At 48.7% G+C, this 26,085-nt stretch overlaps 1 protein-coding gene across 1 annotated transcript in view; it reads right to left on the bottom strand.

Annotated features, from left to right (window-relative positions):
• The window catches only part of COPZ2 (COPI coat complex subunit zeta 2), an 85,377-nt gene that overhangs the window by 56,192 nt on the left and 3,100 nt on the right, over positions 1-26,085 (bottom strand). The window contains exon 2 of the mRNA XM_056549026.1: positions 15,478-15,546. Within this exon, the coding sequence (XP_056405001.1) occupies positions 15,478-15,546 (69 nt within the window). The remainder of the gene's footprint in view (positions 1-15,477; positions 15,547-26,085) is intronic.

Here is a 26,085-nt window from a genome sequence, read left to right as displayed (position 1 = left end):
CTCTGACTGCTGAAGATAGGCGCGGTACAAGGGAGTAGACAGAAGCAAGGTCGGACGTAGCAGAAGGTCGGGGCAGGCAGCAAGGATCGTAGTCGGGGGCAACGGCAGGAGGTCTGGAACACAGGCTAGGAACACACAAGGAAACGCTTTCACTGGCACAATGGCAACAAGATCCGGCGAGGGAGTGAAGGGGAAGTGAGGTATAAATAGGGAGTGCACAGGTGAACACACTAATTGGAACCACTGCGCCAATCAGCGGCGCAGTGGCCCTTTAAATCGCAGAGACCCGGCGCGCGCGCGCCCTAGGGAGCGGGGCCGCGCGCGCCGGGACAGGACAGACGGAGAGCGAGTCAGGTACGGGAGCCGGGATGCGCATCGCGAGCGGGCGCTACCCGCATCGCGAATCGCATCCCGGCTGGAGACGGTATTGCAGCGCACCGGGTCAGTGGAGCCGCCCGGAGCGCTGCGGTAGCGAGAGAGAAGCGAGCGCTCCGGGGAGGAGCGGGGACCCGGAGCGCTCGGCGTAACAGTACCCCCCCCCTTGGGTCTCCCCCTCTTCTTAGAGCCTGAGAACCTGAGGAGCAGACTTTTGTCTAGGATGTTGTCCTCAGGTTCCCAGGATCTCTCTTCAGGTCCACAGCCCTCCCAATCCACCAAAAAGAACCTTTTTCCTCTGACCGTCTTGGAGGCCAGTATCTCTTTCACTGAGAAGACGTCAGAAGAACCGGAGACAGGAGTGGGAGAAACTAATTTGGGAGAGAAACGGTTGATGATGAGTGGTTTAAGAAGAGAGACATGAAAGGCATTAGGAATACGGAGAGAAGGAGGAAGAAGAAGTTTGTAAGAGACGGGATTAATTTGGCACAAGACTTTGAAAGGACCAAGATAGCGTGGACCCAGTTTGTAACTGGGGACACGAAAGCGGACATATTTAGCGGAGAGCCATACCTTGTCTCCGGGAGCAAAAATGGGGGAAGCTCTTCTTTTCTTATCGGCAAACTTTTTCATGCGAGATGAAGCCTGTAAAAGAGAATCTTGGGTCTCTTTCCATATGGAGGAAAGATCACGAGTCACTTCATCTACAGCGGGCAAACCAGAGGGCAAGGGAGTAGGGAGGGGGGGAAGAGGGTGACAGCCGTACACCACGAAAAATGGGGATTTGGAGGAAGATTCAGAGACTCTAAAGTTATACGAGAATTCGGCCCATGGTAGAAGATCTGCCCAATCATCCTGACGGGAGGAAACAAAATGTCGTAAATAATTACCCAAGACCTGGTTAATTCTTTCTACTTGTCCATTGGATTGAGGATGATATGCAGAAGAAAAGTTTAATTTAATCTTAAGTTGTTTACAGAGAGCCCTCCAGAATTTTGACACGAATTGGACGCCTCTATCCGAGACTATCTGTGTGGGCAACCCGTGAAGACGAAAAATGTGTACAAAAAATTGTTTAGCCAACTGAGGCGCTGAAGGAAGACCAGGAAGAGGGATGAAATGTGCCATCTTGGAGAATCGATCAACGACCACCCAAACAACAGTGTTGCCACGGGATGGGGGTAGGTCTGTAATAAAATCCATACCAATCAGAGACCAAGGCTGTTCAGGGACAGGCAGAGGATGAAGAAAACCAGCGGGCTTCTGGCGAGGAGTCTTATCCCGGGCACAGACAGTGCAGGCTCGCACAAAGTCCACGACATCCGTCTCCAGAGTCGGCCACCAATAGAAGCGAGAGATGAGTTGCACAGATTTCTTGATGCCTGCATGACCTGCGAGATGGGAGGAGTGACCCCATTTGAGGATTCCGAGGCGTTGGCGTGGAGAGACGAAGGTCTTTCCTGGAGGAGTTTGCCTGATGGAGGCTGGAGAAGTGGAAATCAGGCAGTCAGGAGGAATGATGTGTTGCGGAGAGAGTTCAACTTCCGAGGCATCCGAGGAACGAGAGAGAGCATCGGCCCTAATGTTCTTATCGGCAGGCCGAAAGTGAATCTCAAAGTTAAATCGGGCAAAGAACAGAGACCACCTGGCCTGGCGAGGATTCAGCCGTTGGGCAGACTGGAGATAGGAGAGGTTCTTGTGATCGGTGTAAATAATAACTGGAAATCTTGATCCCTCCAGCAGATGCCTCCATTCCTCAAGTGCTAATTTAATGGCTAGAAGCTCTCGATCCCCGATGGAGTAGTTCCTCTCCGCCGGAGAGAAGGTCCTAGAAAAAAAACCACAAGTAACAGCATGCCCGGAAGAATTTTTTTGTAGAAGGACCGCTCCAGCTCCTACAGAGGAGGCATCAACCTCCAATAGGAAGGGTTTAGATGGGTCAGGTCTGGAGAGCACGGGAGCCGAAGAAAAGGCAGACTTGAGCCGTTTAAAGGCGTCTTCCGCTTGAGGAGGCCAAGACTTGGGATTGGCATTTTTTTTGGTTAAAGCCACGATAGGGGCCACAACGGTAGAAAAATGTGGAATAAATTGCCTGTAATAATTGGCGAACCCCAAAAAACGTTGGATAGCACGGAGTCCGGAGGGGCGTGGCCAATCTAAGACGGCAGAGAGTTTGTCTGGATCCATTTGTAGTCCCTGGCCAGAGACCAAGTATCCTAGGAAAGGAAGAGATTGGCATTCAAACAGACATTTCTCTATCTTGGCATAAAGTTGATTGTCACGAAGTCTCTGAAGAACCATACGGACATGCTGGCGGTGTTCTTCTAGATTGGCAGAAAAAATCAGGATATCGTCCAGATATACAACAACACAGGAGTATAAGAGATCACGAAAAATTTAATTAACAAAGTCTTGGAAGACGGCAGGGGCGTTGCACAGGCCAAAGGGCATGACCAGATACTCAAAGTGTCCATCTCTAGTGTTAAATGCCGTTTTCCATTCATCCCCCTCTCTGATGCGGATGAGATTATAAGCACCTCTTAAGTCCAGTTTGGTAAAGATGTGGGCACCTTGGAGGCGATCAAAGAGTTCAGAGATGAGGGGTAGGGGGTAGCGGTTCTTTACCGTGATTTTATTAAGACCGCGGTAGTCAATGCAAGGACGTAGAGAGCCATCTTTTTTGGACACAAAGAAAAATCCGGCTCCGGCAGGAGAGGAGGATTTACGGATAAAGCCTTTTTTTAAATTTTCCTGGATGTACTCCGACATAGCAAGAGTCTCTGGGGCGGACAGAGGATAGATTCTGCCCCGGGGTGGAGTAGTGCCCGGGAGGAGGTCAATAGGTGTTACGCCGAGCGCTCCGGGTCCCCGCTCCTCCCCGGAGCGCTCGCTTCACTCCCCCCGCTGCAGCGCTCCGGTCACGTCCTCTGACCCGGGGCGCTGCGATTCCGCTGCCAGCCGGGATGCGATTCGCGATGCGGGTAGCGCCCGCTCGCGATGCGCACCCCGGCTCCCCTACCTGACTCGCTCTCCGTCTGTTCTGTCCCGGCGCGCGCGGCCCCGCTCCCTAGGGCGCGCGCGCGCCGGGTCTCTGCGATTTAAAGGGCCACTGCGCCGCTGATTGGCGCAGTGGTTCCAATTAGTGTGTTCACCTGTGCACTTCCCTATATCACCTCACTTCCCCTGCACTCCCTTGCCGGATCTTGTTGCCATTGTGCCAGTGAAAGCGTTCCTTGTGTGTTCCTAGCCTGTGTTCCAGACCTTCTGCCGTTGCCCCTGACTACGATCCTTGCTGCCTGCCCCGACCTTCTGCTACGTCCGACCTTGCTTCTGCCTACTCCCTTGTACCGCGCCTATCTTCAGCAGCCAGAGAGGTGAGCCGTTGCTAGTGGATACGACCTGGTCACTACCGCCGCAGCAAGACCATCCCGCTTTGCGGCGGGCTCTGGTGAAAACCAGTAGTGGCTTAGAACCGGTCCACTAGCACGGTCCACGCCAATCCCTCTCCGGCACAGAGGATCCACTACCTGCCAGCCGGCATCGTGACAGTAGATCCGGCCATGGATCCCGCTGAAGTTCCTCTGCCAGTTGTCGCTGACCTCACCACGGTGGTCGCCCAGCAGTCACAACAGATAGCGCAACAAGGCCAACAGCTGTCTCAACTGACCGTTATGCTACAACAGTTACTACCACAGCTTCAGCAGTCATCTCCTCCGCCAGCTCCTGCACCTCCTCCGCAGCGAGTGGCCGCTCCTGGGATACGCTTATCCTTGCCGGATAAATTTGATGGGGACTCTAAGTTTTGCCGTGGCTTTCTTTCCCAATGTTCCCTGCATCTGGAGATGATGTCGGACCTGTTTCCCACTGAAAGGTCTAAGGTGGCTTTCGTAGTCAGCCTTCTGTCCGGAAAAGCCCTGTCATGGGCCACACCGCTCTGGGACCGCAATGACCCCGTCACTGCCTCTGTACACTCCTTCTTCTCGGAAATCCGAAGTGTCTTTGAGGAACCTGCCCGAGCCTCTTCTGCTGAGACTGCCCTGTTGAACCTGGTCCAGGGTAATTCTTCCGTTGGCGAGTATGCCGTACAATTCCGTACTCTTGCTTCAGAATTGTCCTGGAATAATGAGGCCCTCTGCGCGACCTTCAAAAAAGGCCTATCCAGCAACATTAAAGATGTTCTGGCCGCACGAGAAATTCCTGCTAATCTACATGAACTTATTCACCTAGCCACTCGCATTGACATGCGTTTTTCCGAAAGGCGTCAGGAACTCCGCCAAGATATGGACTCTGTTCGCACGAGGCGTTTCTTCTCCTCGGCTCCTCTCTCCTCTGGTCCCCTGCAATCTGTTCCTGTGCCTCCCGCCGTGGAGGCTATGCAGGTCGACCGGTCTCGCCTGACACCTCAAGAGAGGACACGACGCCGTATGGAGAACCTCTGCCTGTACTGTGCTAGTACCGAACACTTCCTGAGGGATTGTCCTATCCGTCCTCCCCGCCTGGAAAGACGTACGCTGACTCCGCACAAAGGTGAGACAGTCCTTGATGTCTACTCTGCTTCTCCACGTCTTACTGTGCCTGTGCGGATGTCTGCCTCTGCCTTCTCCTTCTCTACAGTGGCCTTCTTGGACTCTGGATCTGCAGGAAATTTTATTTTGGCCTCTCTCGTCAACAGGTTCAACATCCCCGTGACCAGTCTCGCCAGACCCCTCTACATCAATTGTGTAAATAATGAAAGATTGGACTGTACCATACGTTTCCGCACGGAGCCCCTTCTTATGAGCATCGGATCTCATCATGAGAGGATTGAACTTTTGGTCCTCCCCAATTGCACCTCGGAAATTCTCCTTGGACTTCCCTGGCTTCAACTTCATTCCCCAACCCTGGATTGGTCCACTGGGGAGATCAAGAGTTGGGGGTCCTCTTGTTCCAAGAACTGTCTAAAACCGGTTCCCAGTAACCCTTGCCGTAACTCTGTGGTTCCTCCAGTAACCGGTCTCCCTAAGGCCTATATGGACTTCGCGGATGTTTTCTGCAAAAAACAAGCTGAGACTCTACCTCCTCACAGGCCTTATGATTGCCCTATCGACCTCCTCCCGGGCACTACTCCACCCCGGGGCAGAATTTATCCTCTCTCTGCCCCAGAGACTCTTGCCATGTCCGAATACGTCCAGGAGAATCTTAAAAAGGGCTTTATCCGTAAATCCTCCTCTCCTGCCGGAGCCGGATTTTTCTTTGTGTCCAAAAAAGATGGCTCCCTACGTCCTTGCATTGACTACCGCGGTCTTAATAAAATCACGGTTAAGAACCGCTACCCCTTACCCCTCATCTCTGAACTCTTTGATCGCCTCCAAGGTGCCCACATCTTTACTAAATTGGACTTAAGAGGCGCCTATAACCTCATCCGCATCAGAGAGGGGGACGAGTGGAAAACGGCATTTAACACCAGAGATGGACACTTTGAGTATCTGGTCATGCCCTTTGGCCTGTGCAACGCCCCTGCCGTCTTCCAAGACTTTGTCAATGAAATTTTTCGTGATCTGTTATACTCTTGTGTTGTTGTATATCTGGACGATATCCTAATTTTTTCTGCCAATCTAGAAGAACACCGCCAGCATGTCCGTATGGTTCTTCAGAGACTTCGTGACAACCAACTCTATGCCAAAATTGAGAAATGTCTGTTTGAATGCCAATCTCTTCCTTTTCTAGGATATTTGGTCTCTGGCCAGGGACTACAGATGGATCCAGACAAACTTTCTGCCGTCTTAGATTGGCCACGCCCCTCCGGACTCCGTGCTATCCAACGCTTTTTGGGGTTCGCCAATTATTACAGGCAATTTATTCCACATTTTTCTACCATTGTGGCTCCTATCGTGGCTTTAACCAAAAAAAATGCTGATCCCAAGTCCTGGCCTCCTCAAGCAGAAGACGCCTTTAAACGACTCAAGTCTGCCTTTTCTTCGGCTCCCGTCCTCTCCAGACCTGACCCTTCCAAACCCTTCCTATTGGAGGTTGATGCCTCCTCAGTGGGAGCTGGAGCTGTTCTTCTACAAAAAAATTCTTCCGGGCATGCTGTCACTTGTGGTTTTTTCTCTAGGACCTTCTCTCCAGCGGAGAGGAACTACTCCATCGGGGATCGAGAGCTTCTAGCCATTAAATTAGCACTTGAGGAATGGAGGCATCTGTTGGAGGGATCAAGTTCTCCTGTTATTATCTACACCGACCACAAGAACCTCTCCTACCTCCAGTCTGCCCAACGGCTGAATCCTCGCCAGGCCCGGTGGTCTCTGTTCTTTGCCCGATTTAATTTTGAGATTCACTTTCGTCCTGCCGATAAGAACATTAGGGCCGATGCTCTCTCTCGTTCCTCGGATGCCTCAGAAGTTGAACTCTCTCCGCAACACATCATTCCACCTGACTGCCTGATCTCCACTTCTCCTGCCTCCATCAGGCAGACTCCTCCAGGAAAGACCTTTGTTTCTCCTCGCCAACGCCTCGGAATCCTCAAATGGGGTCACTCCTCCCATCTCGCAGGTCATGCGGGTATCAAGAAATCTGTGCAACTCATCTCCCGCTTCTATTGGTGGCCGACTCTGGAGACGGATGTTGTGGACTTTGTGCGAGCCTGCACTATCTGTGCCCGGGATAAGACTCCTCGCCAGAAGCCCGCTGGTTTTCTTCATCCTCTGCCTGTCCCCGAACAGCCTTGGTCTCTGATTGGTATGGATTTTATTACTGATTTACCCCCTTCCCGTGGCAACACTGTTATTTGGGTGGTCGTTGATCGATTCTCCAAAATGGCACATTTCATCCCTCTTCCTGGTCTTCCTTCTGCGCCTCAGTTGGCTAAACAATTTTTTGTACACATTTTTCGTCTTCACGGGTTGCCTACGCAGATTGTCTCGGATAGAGGCGTCCAATTCGTGTCTAAATTCTGGAGGGCTCTCTGTAAACAACTCAAGATTAAATTAAATTTTTCTTCTGCATATCATCCCCAGTCCAATGGACAAGTAGAAAGAATTAACCAGATCTTGGGTGATTATTTGCGACATTTTGTTTCCTCCCGCCAGGATGACTGGGCAGATCTCCTCCCATGGGCCGAATTCTCGTATAACTTCAGGGTCTCTGAGTCTTCCTCCAAATCCCCATTTTTCGTGGTGTACGGCCGTCACCCTCTTCCCCCCCTCCCTACTCCCTTGCCCTCTGGTCTGCCCGCTGTGGATGAAATTTCTCGTGACCTTTCCATCATATGGAGAGAGACCCAAAATTCTCTCTTACAGGCTTCATCACGCATGAAGAAGTTCGCGGATAAGAAAAGAAGAGCCCCTCCCGTTTTTTCCCCTGGAGACAAGGTATGGCTCTCCGCTAAATATGTCCGCTTCCGTGTCCCTAGCTACAAGTTGGGACCACGCTATCTTGGTCCTTTCAAAATTTTGTGTCAAATTAACCCTGTCTCTTATAAACTTCTTCTTCCTCCTTCTCTTCGTATCCCTAATGCCTTTCACGTCTCTCTTCTCAAACCACTCATCCTCAACCGTTTTTCTCCCAAATCTGTTCCTCCCACTCCTGTTTCCGGCTCCTCGGACATCTTCTCGGTCAAAGAAATATTAGCTGCCAAAAAAGTCAGAGGGAAAAATTTTTTTTTAGTGGACTGGGAGGGTTGTGGTCCTGAAGAGAGATCCTGGGAACCTGAGGACAACATCCTAGACAAAAGTCTACTCCTCAGGTTCTCAGGCTCTAAGAAGAGGGGGAGACCCAAGGGGGGGGGGTACTGTTACGCCGAGCGCTCCGGGTCCCCGCTCCTCCCCGGAGCGCTCGCTTCACTCCCCCCGCTGCAGCGCTCCGGTCACGTCCTCTGACCCGGGGCGCTGCGATTCCGCTGCCAGCCGGGATGCGATTCGCGATGCGGGTAGCGCCCGCTCGCGATGCGCACCCCGGCTCCCCTACCTGACTCGCTCTCCGTCTGTTCTGTCCCGGCGCGCGCGGCCCCGCTCCCTAGGGCGCGCGCGCGCCGGGTCTCTGCGATTTAAAGGGCCACTGCGCCGCTGATTGGCGCAGTGGTTCCAATTAGTGTGTTCACCTGTGCACTTCCCTATATCACCTCACTTCCCCTGCACTCCCTTGCCGGATCTTGTTGCCATTGTGCCAGTGAAAGCGTTCCTTGTGTGTTCCTAGCCTGTGTTCCAGACCTTCTGCCGTTGCCCCTGACTACGATCCTTGCTGCCTGCCCCGACCTTCTGCTACGTCCGACCTTGCTTCTGCCTACTCCCTTGTACCGCGCCTATCTTCAGCAGCCAGAGAGGTGAGCCGTTGCTAGTGGATACGACCTGGTCACGACCGCCGCAGCAAGACCATCCCGCTTTGCGGCGGGCTCTGGTGAAAACCAGTAGTGGCTTAGAACCGGTCCACTAGCACGGTCCACGCCAATCCCTCTCCGGCACAGAGGATCCACTACCTGCCAGCCGGCATCGTGACAATAGGACAATCATAAGGCCTGTGAGGAGGTAGAGTCTCAGCTTGTTTTTTGCAAAAAACATCCGCAAAGTCCATATAGGCCTTAGGGAGACCGGTTACAGGGGGAACCACAGAGTCACGGCAAGGGGTACTGGGAACCGGTTTTAGGCAGTCCTTGAAACAAGAGGGCCCCCAACTCTTGATCTCCCCAGAGGACCAATCCAGGGTTGGGGAATGGAGTTGAAGCCAGGGTAGTCCAAGGAGGATTTCGGAAGTGCAATTGGGGAGGACCAAAAATTCAATCTTCTCGTGATGAGGTCCGATGCACATTAGAAGGGGCTCCGTGCGGAAACGTATGGTACAGTCCAATCTTTCATTGTTTACACAATTGATGTAGAGGGGTCTGGCGAGACTGGTCACTGGGATGTTGAACCTGTTGACGAGAGAGGCCAAAATAAAATTTCCTGCAGATCCGGAATCCAAGAAGGCCATAGTAGAGAAGGAGAAGGCAGAGGCAGATATCCGCACAGGCACAGTAAGAAGTGGAGAAGCAGAGTAGACATCAAGGACTGTCTCACCTTTGTGCGGAGTCAGCGTACGTCTTTCCAGGCGGGGAGGACGGATAGGACAATCCTTCAGGAAGTGTTCGGTACTGGCACAGTACAGGCAGAGATTCTCCATGCGGCGTCGTGTCCTCTCTTGAGGTGTCAGGCGAGACCGGTCGACCTGCATAGCCTCCACGGCGGGAGGCACAGGAACGGATTGCAGGGGACCAGAGGAGAGAGGAGCCGGGGAGAAAAAACGCCTTGTGCGAACAAAGTCCATATCCTGGCGGAGCTCCTGACGCCTTTCGGAAAAACGCATGTCAATGCGAGTGGCAAGATGGATGAGTTCATGTAGGTTAGCAGGGATTTCTCGTGCGGCCAGAACATCTTTAATGTTGCTGGATAGGCCTTTTTTAAAGGTCGCGCAGAGGGCCTCATTATTCCAGGATAATTCTGAAGCAAGAGTACGGAATTGTACGGCGTACTCGCCAACGGAAGAATTACCCTGGACCAGGTTCAACAGGGCAGTCTCAGCAGAAGAGGCTCGGGCAGGTTCCTCAAAGACACTTCGAATTTCCGAGAAGAAGGAGTGTATAGAGGCAGTGACGGGGTCATTGCGGTCCCAGAGCGGTGTGGCCCATGACAGAGCTTTTCCAGACAGAAGGCTGACTACGAAAGCCACCTTAGACCTTTCAGTAGGGAACTGGTCCGACATCATCTCCAAGTGCAGGGAACATTGGGAAAGAAAGCCACGGCAGAATTTAGAGTCCCCATCAAATTTATCCGGCAAGGATAGTCGTAGACCAGAAGCGGCCACTCGCTGCGGAGGAGGTGCAGGAGCTGGCGGAGGAGATGATTGCTGAAGCTGTGGTAGTAGCTGCTGTAGCATCACGGTCAGTTGAGACAGCTGTTGGCCTTGTTGCGCTATCTGTTGTGACTGCTGGGCGACCACCGTGGTGAGGTCGGCGACAACTGGCAGAGGAACTTCAGCGGGATCCATGGCCGGATCTACTGTCCTCGATGCCGGCTGGCAGGTAGTGGATCCTCTGTGCCAGAGAGGGATTGGCGTGGACCGTGCTAGTGGATCGGTTCTAAGTCACTACTGGTTTTCACCAGAGCCCGCCGCAAAGCGGGATGGTCTTGCTGCGGCGGTAGTGACCAGGTCGTATCCACTAGCAACGGCTCAACCTCTCTGACTGCTGAAGATAGGCGCGGTACAAGGGAGTAGACAGAAGCAAGGTCGGACGTAGCAGAAGGTCGGGGCAGGCAGCAAGGATCGTAGTCGGGGGCAACGGCAGGAGGTCTGGAACACAGGCTAGGAACACACAAGGAAACGCTTTCACTGGCACAATGGCAACAAGATCCGGCGAGGGAGTGAAGGGGAAGTGAGGTATAAATAGGGAGTGCACAGGTGAACACACTAATTGGAACCACTGCGCCAATCAGCGGCGCAGTGGCCCTTTAAATCGCAGAGACCCGGCGCGCGCGCGCCCTAGGGAGCGGGGCCGCGCGCGCCGGGACAGGACAGACGGAGAGCGAGTCAGGTACGGGAGCCGGGATGCGCATCGCGAGCGGGCGCTACCCGCATCGCGAATCGCATCCCGGCTGGAGACGGTATCGCAGCGCACCGGGTCAGTGGAGCCGCCCGGAGCGCTGCGGTAGCGAGAGAGAAGCGAGCGCTCCGGGGAGGAGCGGGGACCCGGAGCGCTCGGCGTAACAATCCAGCTTGCAGTTTTCAATAAACTATTATTTATATGCAAAATGGTTTATCTTTGGTCATTTTTTGAACTTATTTCTTGTGTATTTGCACCATATAGGTTCACACAGTTGCTTTAGGGTTATAAAAAGCATGCACTTTGGTCACAAAGCTGCAGAACTGTAAAAATGTTTATTTTTCTGGCACAACGTGCAGGTTTTTCTTCTGTCCTTGCACCATATAGTTTTATATGGCTGCATTAGAGTTATATACAGCATGCATTTAGGTAGAAAGCTTTGCAAATGTAAAAATGTTTGTGCAGACCTCTTGTCAGGGGAGAGGGAGGGTGGAGGAAAGGAGCTCATCATACTCCATAGGAAATGCCCCAGCCTCTAATAGAAATGCGGAAAGACTGATCACAGGAATACATAGATCAAAAAGTATTTTAAATATTAACACATGCATATTATTATGCAAACAGGTCCTAGGGCACATTACTACACTGATTTAAGCATTTTTTTTTTAAATCTTCTTACTAATGACAGTAATGCCTGAACTGTTTATACAAAGCTGGATGAAGCCATGCTTTCATGTTTACATCAAGTTCTGACTTGTAGTTGGAATCGAGACTTATCAAACCAGGTATCGTTCTTCAAGTCTTCCATTGTCCAATTTTGGTGAGCCTGTGTGAACTGTAGCCTGTTTCCTGTTCTGAGCTGACAGGAGTAGTATGCGGTGTAACGCTGGCAGTTAGTAGCTTCCTCTGTGCAGCACGTCCAGCTCCTTACCTCAAACCACACTTGGTTCTCCCTCCTTACTGCAGGCTCCGGACTTCCTCCTCTGCACTGTTGCAGATGGTGCCAGTTTTTAGCGCACACCATAGAGACTACACGCATGCTCGGGCTGTCACGTTAAGGATCCGTGTGGGCCCCAGAGTCCTGTCCTCCGCCAGGCACTACCTATAAGAGAGCACTCCTCCATTCCTGTGGAGCTTGAGCAATAGTGTAGTTCCTGCAGAACAAAGTTGTCTGTATTCTGTTCTGTTGATCCGTGTTCCTGACCCGAATCGGATATTCTGACCCTGCTTCTGCCTTAACCCATGTACCTGCTTGATTCCTCTATGTATTACCTGGACCAATGACTATGCCTCTGTCTGATAAACAAGCCTACTCCACTTGGCTGCATCTGAGCTCCTCAGCTTTGATGTTCTAACAGCTCCGGCTAAGCTATTCATCAAGACAGCTCTGCTTCATCAGGCTGTTTGCTGCGTTAATACCATACCTGCCTGTATCCTTGATGCTTGGCATCGGTGCATTCTGGCCTGTATGACCTGGTATCTCCCCTGCAGCTGAAGTCCAGCTTCCACATCCTGGTGTGGGATATAGGGTGAAAACCAGAGGAATACTTAAAGGACTACTCCACTGGAAAACATTTTTTTTTTTATCAACTGGTGCCAGAAAGTTAAACAGATTTGTAAATTACTTCTATTTAAAAATCTTAATCCTTTCAGTACTTATCACCTGCTCTATGTTCCACAGGAAGTTCTTTTCTTTTTGGATTTCCTTTCTGTCTGACCACAGTGCTCTCTGCTGACACCTCTGTTCATGTCAGGAACTGTCCAGAGTAGGAGCAAATCCCCAAACAGAATTTACAAATCTGTTTAACTTTCTGGCACCAGTTGATTTAAACATTTTTTTCCAGGGGAGTACCCCTTTAAACTCTGTTCCTAAGCCAAACCGGTAAGTGGCACAGGGGGTCCACACTCATTGGGGCGGTACACCCAGTGTGGCCATCTTCTGTAGCCCATCTGTTTTAGGGTTGTATGTGTTGTGCGTTCAAAGATGGTATTCTACATTGAGTTGCTGCAATGTGATTGGCTGATTACCTATTTGTGTTAAATGGGTTGTTCTATTAATAGAAACGGGTATAATCTGATGCATTGTATGAAATTAAACACATTTCAAATATACCAGCATTTCTGAAAATGTCCCGTTTGAGCGATATAAAGTTACGAATCCCCCCACGTGCCAACTTTGTTTTGGTAATCTGCTGCCTAATGACACATATTAAGGTGGTTGCACATGCTCAGTTCAATTAGTCTCCTGAATATATGTAAGTGGTGCTCATCTGGTTTCACCAACTTTGCTTCATAGGACAACCCCTTTAACAAGCAGTTGAACAGATGTGCCTAATAAAGTGGCCGATGAGTGTGGATTTTGTCAACGCTGGTTTAAAAAAAAACAAAAAACATTTGCTACCATTGCACTGTAATATGTTGCAAATTGTTAATGCAAAAATCGACAGACAAATATGCCATGTCTGAACTTAGTCTAAAGGAAAAACGTATACTTCTCTTTTTTGTAAGCACTTAAAGGAGTACTCCAGTGAAATACAACGTATCCCCTATCCAAAGGATAGGGGATTAGTTATAATTTGCGAGGGGCCCGACCGCTGGGACCCCTGCGATCTCCTGCACAGCGCCCTGGCAGTCTGCAGGAAGGGGGCATGCCAACCCCCGCACGAACCTGTGGCCGACACCCCCCCCTCCATGTATCTCTATGGGATACATGGAGGGGGCGTGTTGGTCGTTACTTTGTGTGGTGGGTCGGCATGCCCTTCTTGCAGACTGCCAGGGCGCCGTGCAGGAAATTGCAGGGGCCCCAACGGTCGGACCCCTCACAATCTATAACTTATCTTCTATCCTTTGGGTGGGGGATAAGTTGTATTTCAGTACAGTACTCCTTTAAGTACTTCACTGTATTTATAGCTTTTTTTCAGGAATATACGGAAAAGCCAACTGATTTTCCGAAATAGTGGGGAAAAAAAAGCTATAAATAAAATACCATCTTTTTCACGTTGTGTGAACATGGCTTAAAGGGATACTCCGCTGCTCAGCGTTTACAACAAACTGTTCCGAACGCTGGAGCCGGGAGCTCGTGACGTCACACCCCCTCCCATAGACTTGCATTAAGGGGGCGGGGCTATGACGTCACGAGCTGCCAACACCAGTTCCAGCTGAGCAGCGGAGTACCCCTTTAAGGCAGCATTCTGTTAACAAAGGAGACACAAAAGGTTTGTATGTTATGCTTCTGGATCTATTTAAAAACTGCGGGTGTGTTTCAAGATGCTTCAATCATAGGCAAAAACAGAAGTGTGAAAGCCATGCATCAGTCCACTAAAGTGAGTTTTTATTACAGTTCCTTAGATCACAGAAGAAACCATGGGGGGATTTATCATATACTCAGGTTCACTGGATTTCCAATAATTGGTTGGACCCCTCGTCTATTTCACCACCTGTGTGCTGACAGTGCATAAACCATATTACACACCATCCCTTGATTTAAAGGGATACTCCTCTGCTCAGCGTTTGGAACAAACTGTTCCAAACGCTGAAGCCGACACTCCTGGCGTCATAGCCCCCTCCCATAGACTTGCATTGAGGGGGGTGGGCCGTGACGTCATGATGGGCCGAGGCCGTGACGTCACAAGCTCCCGGCACCGTCTCCAGCGTTCGGAACAGTACTCCTTTAAGCATTAAAAAATATATATAAAAAATTAAATAAAAACAAAACACCCTCAGTGTGACCTCAGAACTTAAAGGGGTACTCCGGTGGAAAACTTTTTTTTTTTTTTTTTTTTTAATCAACTGGTGCCAGAAAGTTAAACAGATTCTAGACTTCTATTAAAAAAATCTTCCAGTACTTATTAGCTGCTGAATACTACAGAAGAATTTTTTTTCTTTTTGGAACACAGAGCTCTCTGCTGACATCATGAGCACAGTGCTCTCTGCTGACATCTCTGTCCAATTTAAGAACTGTCCAGAGTAGGAGAAAATCCCCATAGCAAACATATGCTGCTCTGGTCAGTTCCTAAAATGGACAGAGATGTCAGCAGAGAGCACTGTGCTCGTGATTCAGCAGAGAGCACTGTGTTCCAAAAAGAAAAGAATTTCCTCTGTCGTATTCAGCAGCTAATAAGTACTGGAAGGATTAAGATTTTTTTAATAGAATTAATTTACAAATCTGTTAAAATTTCTGGCCCCAGTTGATTTAAAAAAAAAAAAAAAAAAAGTTTTCCACCGGAGTACCCCTTTAAAGTCCCATTAAATTAATTCAGCACATAATACAGACCCTGTCAACAAGATTGCTTATACTCGGCATATGCAAAAGTCAGCATGAGTAGCATACATCGTGAAAAGTTTGCAGGCTGCGCAAAAGTTTACAACACAGTGTATATGAATGATAAATTCCCCCGTATGAGAACGTATTAGTCAGGTAAAACACGTTGGGGAAGATTTATCAAAACCTGTTGATGAGTTGTTTCATTTTTCAGAGGCCTGTTCCTCTGGACAGGGTTTGAGAAATCTCCCCCCTTATACCCAAACACATGCAGTGCACACATCTTTATTACTTTGGCTACAAGTCGATTTCCGTCCTGATCCAAAATGATGACCGCGCGCACAGTGTATAGCGTGGGATCCTGCAGGAGAAAAGAACAAAAAGGTGTCTCGTGGGACTACACATAAACATGGTGGGAGAGAAACAGTACGATAACCCAAAAGCAACGTACCTGAGACTAGATTTTATTACTGACCACACAAGTCTTTTACAGTGGTCCCTCAAGTTACAATATTAATTGGTTCCGGGACGACCATTGTATGTTGAAACCATTGTATGTTGAGACCATAACTCTATGGAAACCTGGTAATTGGTTCTAAAGGCACCAAAATGTCATCCAAAAATAGGAAAAAGTGAGGATTAAATAAAAATAAGTAGATAACTAATATAGATAAAGCAAATCCTTATATATAAAAGTAAGAAAGATCTGCTGGGAGCTGTAATCACTGTCTATGTCAGTGTTTGCCAAGCAGGGAGCCTCCAGCTGTTGCAAAACTACAACTCCCAGCATGCCCGGACAGCCAAAGGCTGTCCGGGCATGCTGGGAGTTGTAGTTTTGCAACAGCTGGGGCACCTTGGTTGGGAAGCACTGGTCTATGTAGAGGACAGGAGCTTCTTCGGGGTCCTGTACAGTACACAGTGTCCTAAAAAAGTAACATGGAGCCGCCCTCACCAGGTGTCCAAAAGAGCAGCTAATCCTGGTACAGGTAAAGAGTACAGAACATGTAATACCTCCCTGTACTTTAGGGAGGTGCTACCAGACACCAGTCAGTGCATACGCTTCAGTAATACAGGAGTTTTACCAGTAAATGCCCATTCTGATTGGTCAGTTCATTGACACGTTTCACAGATCTGGGCTGTCCATAGCATTGTATGTTGAGTCTGGTTTCAACTTACAATGGTCCAGAAAAGACCATTGTATGTTGAAACTATTGTATGTTGAGGCCATTGTAAGTTGAGGGATCACTGTACTGATATAGGGGTACTCCGCCCCTAAATATGTTATTCCCTATCCAAAGGAATAGGGGATAAGATGTCTGATCGCGTGGAGTCCGGCCACTGGGACCCTCCGCGATCTTCCAACCAGTACCATAGTGTTCTGAACACAGAAGCTTGGATGTTCCTTGTTCGTAACGTCATATCCTGCCCCCTCCATTCAGGTCTATGGGACGGGGCATGACGGCTAGTACACGCCTCCTCCTATAGACATGAATGGAGGGGGCATGGCATGATGGCTGTAGTTGCCTGTCATCCGGAACGGAGTGAGTCCGCTACGTGCGCCGGATGATTGGGGTGCCGGACCCCCGCGATCAGACACCTTATTCCCTATCCTTTGGATAAGGAATAATATGTTTAGGGGTGGAGTACCCCTTTAATTTCTTTCCTGAAAGCAAAAGGGAGCAACTTTCCAAACCAGTGTTTTCCAACCAGGGTGCCTCCAGCTGTGGCAAAACTACAACTCCCAGCATGCCCGGACAGCCAAAGGCTGTCCGGGCATGCTGGGAGTTGTAGTTTTGATACAGCTGGAGGCACCCTGGTTGGGAAACACTGTTCTAAACCATCTTCCTGAGAAATTTCCTACCTTTGACTGCTAATCAGAGAAAGATTAAAGGACATCTGCAGCTTAATTAACACTTATCCCCTATCCACAGGATAGGGGATAAGTGTTTGATCGCAGGGGGTCCGACCGCTGGGACCCCCTGTGATCTCCTGTACGGGGCCGCGGCTCTCCCGTGCAGGGGGCGTGCCAGCCGCAGCATGACGTTGCGGCCGGCACGCCTCCTCCATACATCTCTATGGGAGAGATATCTCCTCCATAGAACTGTATTGGGACGGGGAGGAGACGGGGCGTCACCGTTGACCTCTAGGTCGACGCCACGCGCCTTCAGCGCTCACTATGAGCGCTAATGGCGGCGCCCCGTCAGGGAGATCTCGGGGGGGTCCCAGCGGTCGAACCCCCCGCGATCAAATACTTATCCCCTATCTTGTAGATAGGGGATAAGGGTATATTGTGCTACAGTTGTCCTTTAAAGGGGTATTCCAGAAAAAACTTTTTTTCTTATATCAACTGGCTCAAGAAAGTTAAACAGATTTGTAAATTACTTCTATTAAAAAAAATCTTAATCCTTCCAATAGTTATCTGCTGCTGAAGTTGAGTTGTTTTTTTCTGTCTCGCAACAGTGCTCTCTGCTGACATCTCTGCTTCTCTCGGGAACTGCACAGAGTAGAAGAGGTTTGCTATGGGGATTTGCTTCTAAACTGGGCGGTTCCCGAGACACGTCAGAGAGCACTTAGATAGAAAAGAACCACTCAACTTCAGCAGCTCATAAATACTGAAAGGATTAAGATTTTTTAATAGAAGAAATTTGGTTACAAATCTGTTTAACTTTCTGGAGCCAGTTGATTTATATATATATATATATATATATATATATATATATATATATATATATATAAAAAAGTTTTTTCCTGGTTAACACCTTTAAGTTTAATGAAATTGATTTTCTTCTCTCTCTCTGTTTTAGATATAGCAGTGGGGAGGGGGTTACACATCAGCTCAAAGGGTGAACAGGGGGGAAAGAATCCCTAAGGAACAGCTCACACGGGCTGCAGAAAGAGAGGAGAGCAAACGCAAGGCAGTCTTCCAGGAAGAATCATATAGGCTGTGTATAAGTAGAGAAAGGAAATAGAATTTGTGCAGATCTATAGAGAAAATTGTTTGTACTACAATAAGTACAAATTAACCCCTTAAGGACCGGGGTTTTTTCCGTTTTTGCATTTTCGTTTTTTGCTCCTTGCCTTTAAAAAATCATAACTCTTTCAATTTTGCATCGAAAAATCCATATGATGGCTTATTTTTTGCGCCACCAATTCTACTTTGTAATGACGTCAGTCATTTTGCCCAAAAATCTACGGTGAAACTGAAAAAAAATCATTGTGCGACAAAATTGAAAAAAAAAGCCATTTTGTAACTTTTTGGGGCTTCCGTTTTTCCGTGTATGGGGCGGTATGAGGGCTCATTTTTTTGCGCCGTGATCTGAAGTTTTTAACGGTACCATTTTTGATAGGATTTATTGATCGCTTTTTATTCACTTTTAACCCCTTAAGGACAATGGACGTACTCCTACGCCCCCGTTTCCGAGTCCTTAAGGACCGAGGACGTAGGAGTACGTCCTGTCCATTCCCAGCCCCCCACCGCTAGCCGGAGGGGAGCCGGTGCCCGATGCCTGCTGAAATCGTTCAGCAGGCATCGCGGCATAACGCCGAGGGGGGTCATTATGCCCCCCCATGTCGGCGATCGCAGCGCATCGCTCGTCAATTCAGACGAGCGATGCGCTGTGATTCCGTTCCCCGCTGCTCGCCGGGCGGGGATCGGCGCCGGATGTCTGCTGATTTCTATCAGCAGACATCCCGGCAGTGTGCAGGAGGAGGTCCGGAGGACCTCCTATACCTGCGATCGCTGCAGGACGCCGGTAACTACTTACCGGCGTTCTGCAGCGGTTCCGGGTCATCAGGGTCACGTGTGACCCTGTGACCCGGATATAGATGGTGACTGGTGGTGTAGTATACACCACCAATCACCATCCATGCTGTACTGGGGGCTGGCATTGTGGCCACCCCCTCAGTACAGTTGTGATTGGGTGGCCAAAGTGGCCACACCAATCACATAGTAATGGGAGGGGATGGTGGGGGCTAGGAGCACGTTGCTCCGTTCTGCCCACCATTCCACATAGATCTGGTGTGCAGGACGGAGCCCCGTGCTGCCCACCATCCCCTCAGTCCAAAAAAAGTGCCCCTTGCCCCCTTTCTGTGGCCCCTTGGCACAGAAATCGCCAGGGATAGCTTTAGATTAGGTAGGGACAGGTTAGGGTTAAAAAAAAAAAGTTTTTTTTTGTCTTTTTTTCAGCGTACCTCAGTGGGTGTCCGTGGGTCCGTAGCACCTTTAGCTGCGTGACCCCGGCCCTGCTGGGTCGCTGCGGTCTGCCGCCAGCCTTTTTTTTTTGGTGCAGATCTTTTTTTTTTTTTTTTTTCACTAAGCGTGTGTGCGGACCCTCTTAGTTATAAAAGAGCGGTCCGCCACCGTTTGTTAAAGCCCACCCGCCGCTGATCAGTCCCGTAGTACTGATCAGCGTTTTTTTTTGTGGTGCCGGCGCTTTTTTTCGGGTTTTCTAGCGTGTTTTTGCACCCATAGGCGGTCCGTGCCACCAGTAGCAGGCGTGTACTGTGTGGCCGGACCTTACCTGTGTGTGTGCGGCGTGCCTCACCGCTGTCGGTGATTTATCACTGATCAGCGTTTTTTTTGTGGTACAGGCACTTTTTTCGGTTAACGCGGTTTATTTTTTGCACCCATAGGCGGTCCGTGCCACCAGTAGCAGGCGTGTACTGTGCGGACGGACCGTACCTGTGTGTGCAGAAGGAAGGATTGTCCGGCACCAGGTATGCTCTAAAAGATTTCTTTTATTCAAGCCATAGCAAGGAAACAGACATCACAGGACTGTAGTAATCTGACGAGTCTACGTTTAAGCTCAAGAGAGAGCGAAACGCGTCAGATTACTACAGTCCTGTGATGTCTGTTTCCTTGCTATGGCTTGAATAAAAGAAATCTTTTAGAGCATACCTGGTGCCGGACAATCCTTCCTTCTATACGCTGTTGAAGCCGGGGCGGGACCGGTGGGTCCGTGATAGCACAGGTGTGTCAGAGATTCGGCTCCGGAGGTGAGCGGACACCATTGCATTTGGACGTACCTGTGTGTGCAGCCAGTCCCGCCGCTGTCTGTGATTTATCACTGATCAGCGTTTTTTTGGGGGTTCAGGTGGGTGCATTTTTTTCGGGGTAAAGCGTTTTTTTTTTTTCCAGTTTTTTTTTGTGTGGGGGTCAGTGGCCAGACCCCCCACTGACTTCTGCGCCCCCTGCCGCCACAAGCGCTAATCAGTGCGCACACCACTGATTAGATAAACGCTTTTTTTTGGCGCAAGGCTTTTTTGCGCTAGAAGTCCCCCCTTTTTTTTTAAAAAAGGCTCCTTTTTATTTTATATTTTTTTCTGTTAGGGCGGGTTAGTTTAGTTAGGTTAGGTTAGGGAGGGTTAGGGCGGGTTAGGGAGGTAATATCGCACCACACCACACGCAGCACACACACCAATAAAGTTTTCCCCCCCCACACACACACACACACCCCCCGTATCCACATTAGAGTAGGGAAATGGCCCGCAGAGTGTTTTCGGCGGAGGAGGCATATGACCTAATTGCCTCCGACACCGAGAGCGGCTCAGAGGACGATGAAGACCCCACCTTCCTTATTTCATCGTCCTCCTCATCATCTAGTTCTGATGATGAGCCACCAAGGCGGCGGAGACGCCGCCGTGCGGTGCCGCAAACCTCCTCTGCCCTTGACCCTGTGCCCCATGCTAGTATGAGTCCCCCTGGCGCTCATACTAGTGAAGCCCCCCTGCCAAGATCACTGGTACATCGTACCGGAGAACTTGACTGGGCTGAGCCAGCGGACCACGAGCCCGTGATTCCTGAGTTTGTTGGCGACTCAGGAATCAAAATTAACATCGCCGGGTTCACTGAAAAGGACTTTTTCGGTCATTTTTTCAGTGACGACTTTGTTAATTTGATGGTTACACAGACGAATCTGTACGCCCAACAGTTCGTCGCCGCTAACCCGGGCTCACTTTTAGCTAGACCCGGTGGCTGGACTCCAGTCGATGCAGCCGAAATGAGGACCTTTTGGGGCCTCGCGCTGCATATGGGTATAGTTAAAAAACCCAGTGTCAGGCAATATTGGAGTGGGGACGTCTTTTACCAGACACCCCTCTACAGTATGGCCATGGCACGCTCCCGGTTCGAGGCCATTCGGAGATGTTTGCATTATGCTGATAATGCGGCATGTCCCCCCCGAACTGATCCCGCGTATGACCGCCTGTATAAAATCAGGCCGGTCATCAATCACTTCGGGGCCAGATTTTGGGAGGCCTATGTCGGGAGGTCTCTATTGATGAGTCTCTCATCAGCTTCAAAGGGAGACTCAGCTTCCGGCAATACATCCCGACCAAGCGGGCGCGGTATGGCGTGAAGATGTATAAACTTTGCGAGAGTACCTCCGGGTACACTTGCAAGTTTATAGTGTATGAGGGACGAGATTCCCGTTTTGAACCCCCAGAATGTCCCCCCACTCTGGGTGTTAGCGGGAAAATCGTTTGGGGCCTTTTGCACCCATTGCTAGATAAAGGTTACCACCTTTACGTGGATAACTTTTATACTAGTATCCCTCTCTTCACGTCCCTCGCCGCCAGATCCACGGTCGCTTGTGGGACAGTCCGGAAGAATCAAAGAGGCCTTCCGCCCCATCCCCTACATGCTCCTATCCCCCGGGGTGAGTCCCGTGCCTTTTCCCATGAGAACCTGTTGTTGATCCGGTATAAGGACAAGAGGGATGTCCTTATGCTCACCACAATTCATGGGAATGGCAGCACCCCTGTCCCTGTGCGAGGTACCGCGGGACCGGTCCTCAAGCCCGATTGTATTCTGGACTACAATCGGTATATGGGGGGAGTTGATCTTTCTGATCAAGTCCTCAAGCCATATAATGCCATGCGGAAAACACGCGTATGGTATAAAAAGGTTGCGGTCTACATGGTACAGGTTGCCATGTACAACTCTTTTATACTGTACCAGAACGCTGGCAACACAGGGACATACCTGGAGTTCCAAGAGGTAGTTCTAAAGGCCCTCATCTATGGTGACCGCCAAAGAGCGGGTCAGAGCACCTCTGGAACTTTAGGTCCCCGGATCGTCCCCGGCCAACACTTTCCAGGTGTGATCCCCAACACTGGAAGGACGGGACGAACCCAGAAGAAATGCAGAGTGTGTCACAAGAAGGGGAGACGGAGGGACACCACCATTCAGTGTGACACTTGCCCCGATCATCCGGGCCTCTGCATAGGCTGCTTCAGGGAGTATCACACTTCCATGGAGTACTAAATTTTCCATCCTTTGCCCTAATTTTCATTCCCCAGAATTCGGCTCCAATGTACCAGTCCAGGGTACATTGACTTCCAAATTTTAAACCAAAACACACCCCCAAAAAACAAAACCTTTTTCCCAATAGCCCAATATTTTTTTTTTCTTCCCCCTAAAAAATGGGTCATGGGACACAGAGTCAACAGCATTGGAGGTTTGCAGTTGCCTCAAATGCGCAACGCTCTCTCTCCCCACCTGAGCGGGTTGCGCATTTGAGGTAACAGAATAGGGACGGCCCCACACATCCCCTTCCCAGAATGATGATTCAGAGTATAGGGTTTGGGGCGGGCATCATTTTTACTTTTGGCTGTACTCTGGGTCATCATTCTGGGAAAATAATTGGCATATCAGTACTAAAATTGCAATTTTCTTCCCCCCATAGTACACTTCATCCATTCCTGGAAAATAAATGAAGGGAACACCCGTCTGTTCCAAATCTCCACTTCACCCTATACACCTTCCCTAGGGGGTGTACTGTTTGTAATAGGTTCACATGTGGGTGTTCCTTTCTTGTATTTTCCTCTGAATGTATGTAACTGTTAGGTCCGTAACAAACATCCGCCTCAAATGCGAAGAGTTCTCACTGAGCTCTGTCGTATTTTCAGGCGACAATTCGGAGTCACATGTTAGTTGTTCCCAGAAAGATGAAGCAGAACATAGGTTGAAAATTGCAATTTTCAAAAGCTACCCTTCATCCATTCCTGGAAAATAAATTTAGGAAACACCTGTGCATTAAAAATTACCCCTATACCCATTCCTCAGGGTGGGTACTTTCTGTAATGGTGTCACATGTGGGTGTTTCATTTTTGTATTTTCCTCGGAATGTATGTAACCGTCAGCTACTGATATGCCAAAGGCCACAAATACAAAGTGACCTCTATGACTTCTGAGCCTTGTTGTGCGCCCGCCCAGCATGTTACCCCATATGTGGATGTATTTTTATAGTCAGGGGGAAAAGCCCTCCAAAATTTGTAACCCAATTTCTCATATTATGTTAATAATTGGGTAACCCCAGCATTTTACTGTAAAAAAATCAAATTTTTCAATTTATCGCCCACTTTTCAAAAAAAAACCTGTGAGGTGTTATTTCCCGCTGTACCCCTTGTTACGTTCATTGAGGGGTGAAGTTTCTAAAATGGTGTCACATATGTTTTTTTTTTTCCTGTTGGGGGCTTTATAAATGCACATGACCCCCGACTTCAATTACAACAAAATTTTCACTCCTTCTATTCTGAGCATTGTAGTGCGTCCACAGAGCAATTTACATCCACATATGGGGTATTTTTTTTCTCAGACAAAATTGTTCTACAAATTTTGGGGGCCTTTTGCCCTATTACCCAATGTGAAATTGAAACATTTGGGGTAACACTGTCAATATAGTGCAAAAAAATCAAATTTTTCACTTTTACGGCCCACTGTTCAAAAAACCTGTGAGGTGTAACACTGTTACGTTCCCCAAGGGGTCTAGTTTCCAAAATGGTATGCCATGTGTTTTTTTTTTTACTGTCCTGGCCCCATAGGGGCTTCCTAAATGTGGCATGCCCCCAGAGCAAAATTTGTAACTCCTTCTCTTCTGAGACCAGTAGTGCGCCAGCAGAGCACTTTTCACCCCCATATGGGGTGTTTTCTGAATCGGGAGAAATTGGGCTTCAAATTTTGGGGGGTATTTTCTGCTTTAACCCTTTGTAAAAATGTAAAATTTTTGGGAAACCAAGCATTTTAGGTAAAATGTATTATTTTTTTTTTTACATATGCCAAAGTCGTGAAACCCCTGTGGGGTATTAAGGTTCACTTTACCCCTTGTTACATTCCCCGAGGGGTCTAGTTTCCAAAATGGTATGCCATGTGGGGTTTTTTAGCTGTCCTGGCACCATAGGGGCTTCCTAAATGCGGCATGCCCCCAGAGCAAAATTTGCTTCAAAAAAGCCAAATGTGTCTCCTTCTCTTCTGAGACCTGTAGTGCGCCAGCAGAGCACTTTTCACCCCCATATGGGGTGTTTTCTGAATCGGGAGAAATTGGGCTTCAAATTTTGGGGGGTATTTTCTGCTTTAACCCTTTGTAAAAATGTAAAATTTTTGGGAAACCAAGCATTTTAGGTAAAATTTAATATTTTTTTTTACATATGCCAAAGTCGTGAAACCCCTGTGGGGTATTAAGGTTCACTTTACCCCCTGTTACGTTCCCCGAGGGGTCTAGTTTCCAAAATGGTATGCCATGTGGTTTTTTTTTAGCTGTCCTGGCACCATAGGGGCTTCCTAAATGCAGCATGCCCCCAGAGCAAAATTTGCTTCAAAAAAGCCAAATGTGACTCCTTCTCTTCTGAGACCCGTAGTGCGCCAGCAGAGCACTTTTCACCCCCATATGGGGTGTTTTCTGAATCGGGAGAAATTGGGCTTCAAATTTTGGGGGGTATTTTCTGCTTTAACCCTTTGTAAAAATGTAAAATATTTGGGAAACCAAGCATTTTAGGTAAAAATTTTTTTTTTTTTTTACATATGCCAAAGTCGTGAAACCCCTGTGGGGTATTAAGGTTCACTTTACCCCTTGTTACGTTCCCCGAGGGGTCTAGTTTCCAAAATGGTATGCCATGTGTTTTTTTTTAGCTGTCCTGGCACCATAGGGGCTTCCTAAATGCAGCATGCCCCCAGAGCAAAATTTGCTTCAAAAAAGCCAAATGTGACTCCTTCTCTTCTGAGACCCGTAGTGCGCCAGCAGAGCACTTTTCACCCCCATATGGGGTGTTTTCTGAATCGGGAGAAATTGGGCTTCAAATTTTGGGGGGTATTTTCTGCTTTAACCCTTTGTAAAAATGTAAAATTTTTGGGAAACCAAGCACTTTAGATAATTTTTTTTTTTTTTTTTACATTTGCAAAAGTCGTGAAACCCCTGTGAGGTATTGAGGCTCACTTAATTCCTTGTTACGTTCCTCAAGGGGTCTAGTTTCCAAAATGGTATGGCATGTGGGGGGTTTTAGCTGTTCTGGCACCATAGGGGCTTCCTAAATGCAACATGCCCCCCAAAAACCATTTCAGAAAAACGTACTCTCTAAAATCCCCTTGTCGCTCCTTCGCTTCTGAGCCCTCTACTGCGCCTGCCGAACACTTTACATAGACATATGAGGTATGTGCTTACTCGAGAGGAATTGGGCTACAAACACAAGTAAAATTTTTCTCCTTTTACCCCTTGCAAACATTCAAAAATTGGGTCTACAAGAACATGCAAGTGAAAAAAATGAAGATTTTGATTTTTCTCCTTCACTTTGCTGCTATTCCTGTGAAACATCTAAAGGGTTAAAACGCTTACTGAATGTAATTTTGAATACTTTGGGGGGTGTAGTTTTTATAATGGGGTCATTTATGGGGTATTTCTAATATGAAGACTCTTCAAATCCACTCCAAACCTGAACTGGTCCCTGAAAAATATTGAGTTTGAAAATTTGGAAAATTGCTGCTGAACTTTGAAGCCCTCTGGTGTCTTCCAAAAGTAAAAACACATAAATTTTATGATGCAAACATAAAGTAGACATATTGGAAATGTGAATCAAATTTTTTTTTATTTTGAATATCCATTTTCCTTACAAGCAGAGAGCTTCAAAG

The sequence above is a fragment of the Hyla sarda genome, chromosome 12, assembly GCF_029499605.1.
Source record: "Hyla sarda isolate aHylSar1 chromosome 12, aHylSar1.hap1, whole genome shotgun sequence".
NCBI lineage: Eukaryota > Metazoa > Chordata > Amphibia > Anura > Hylidae > Hyla > Hyla sarda.
This window is presented reverse-complemented; position numbering and strand designations above follow the sequence as displayed.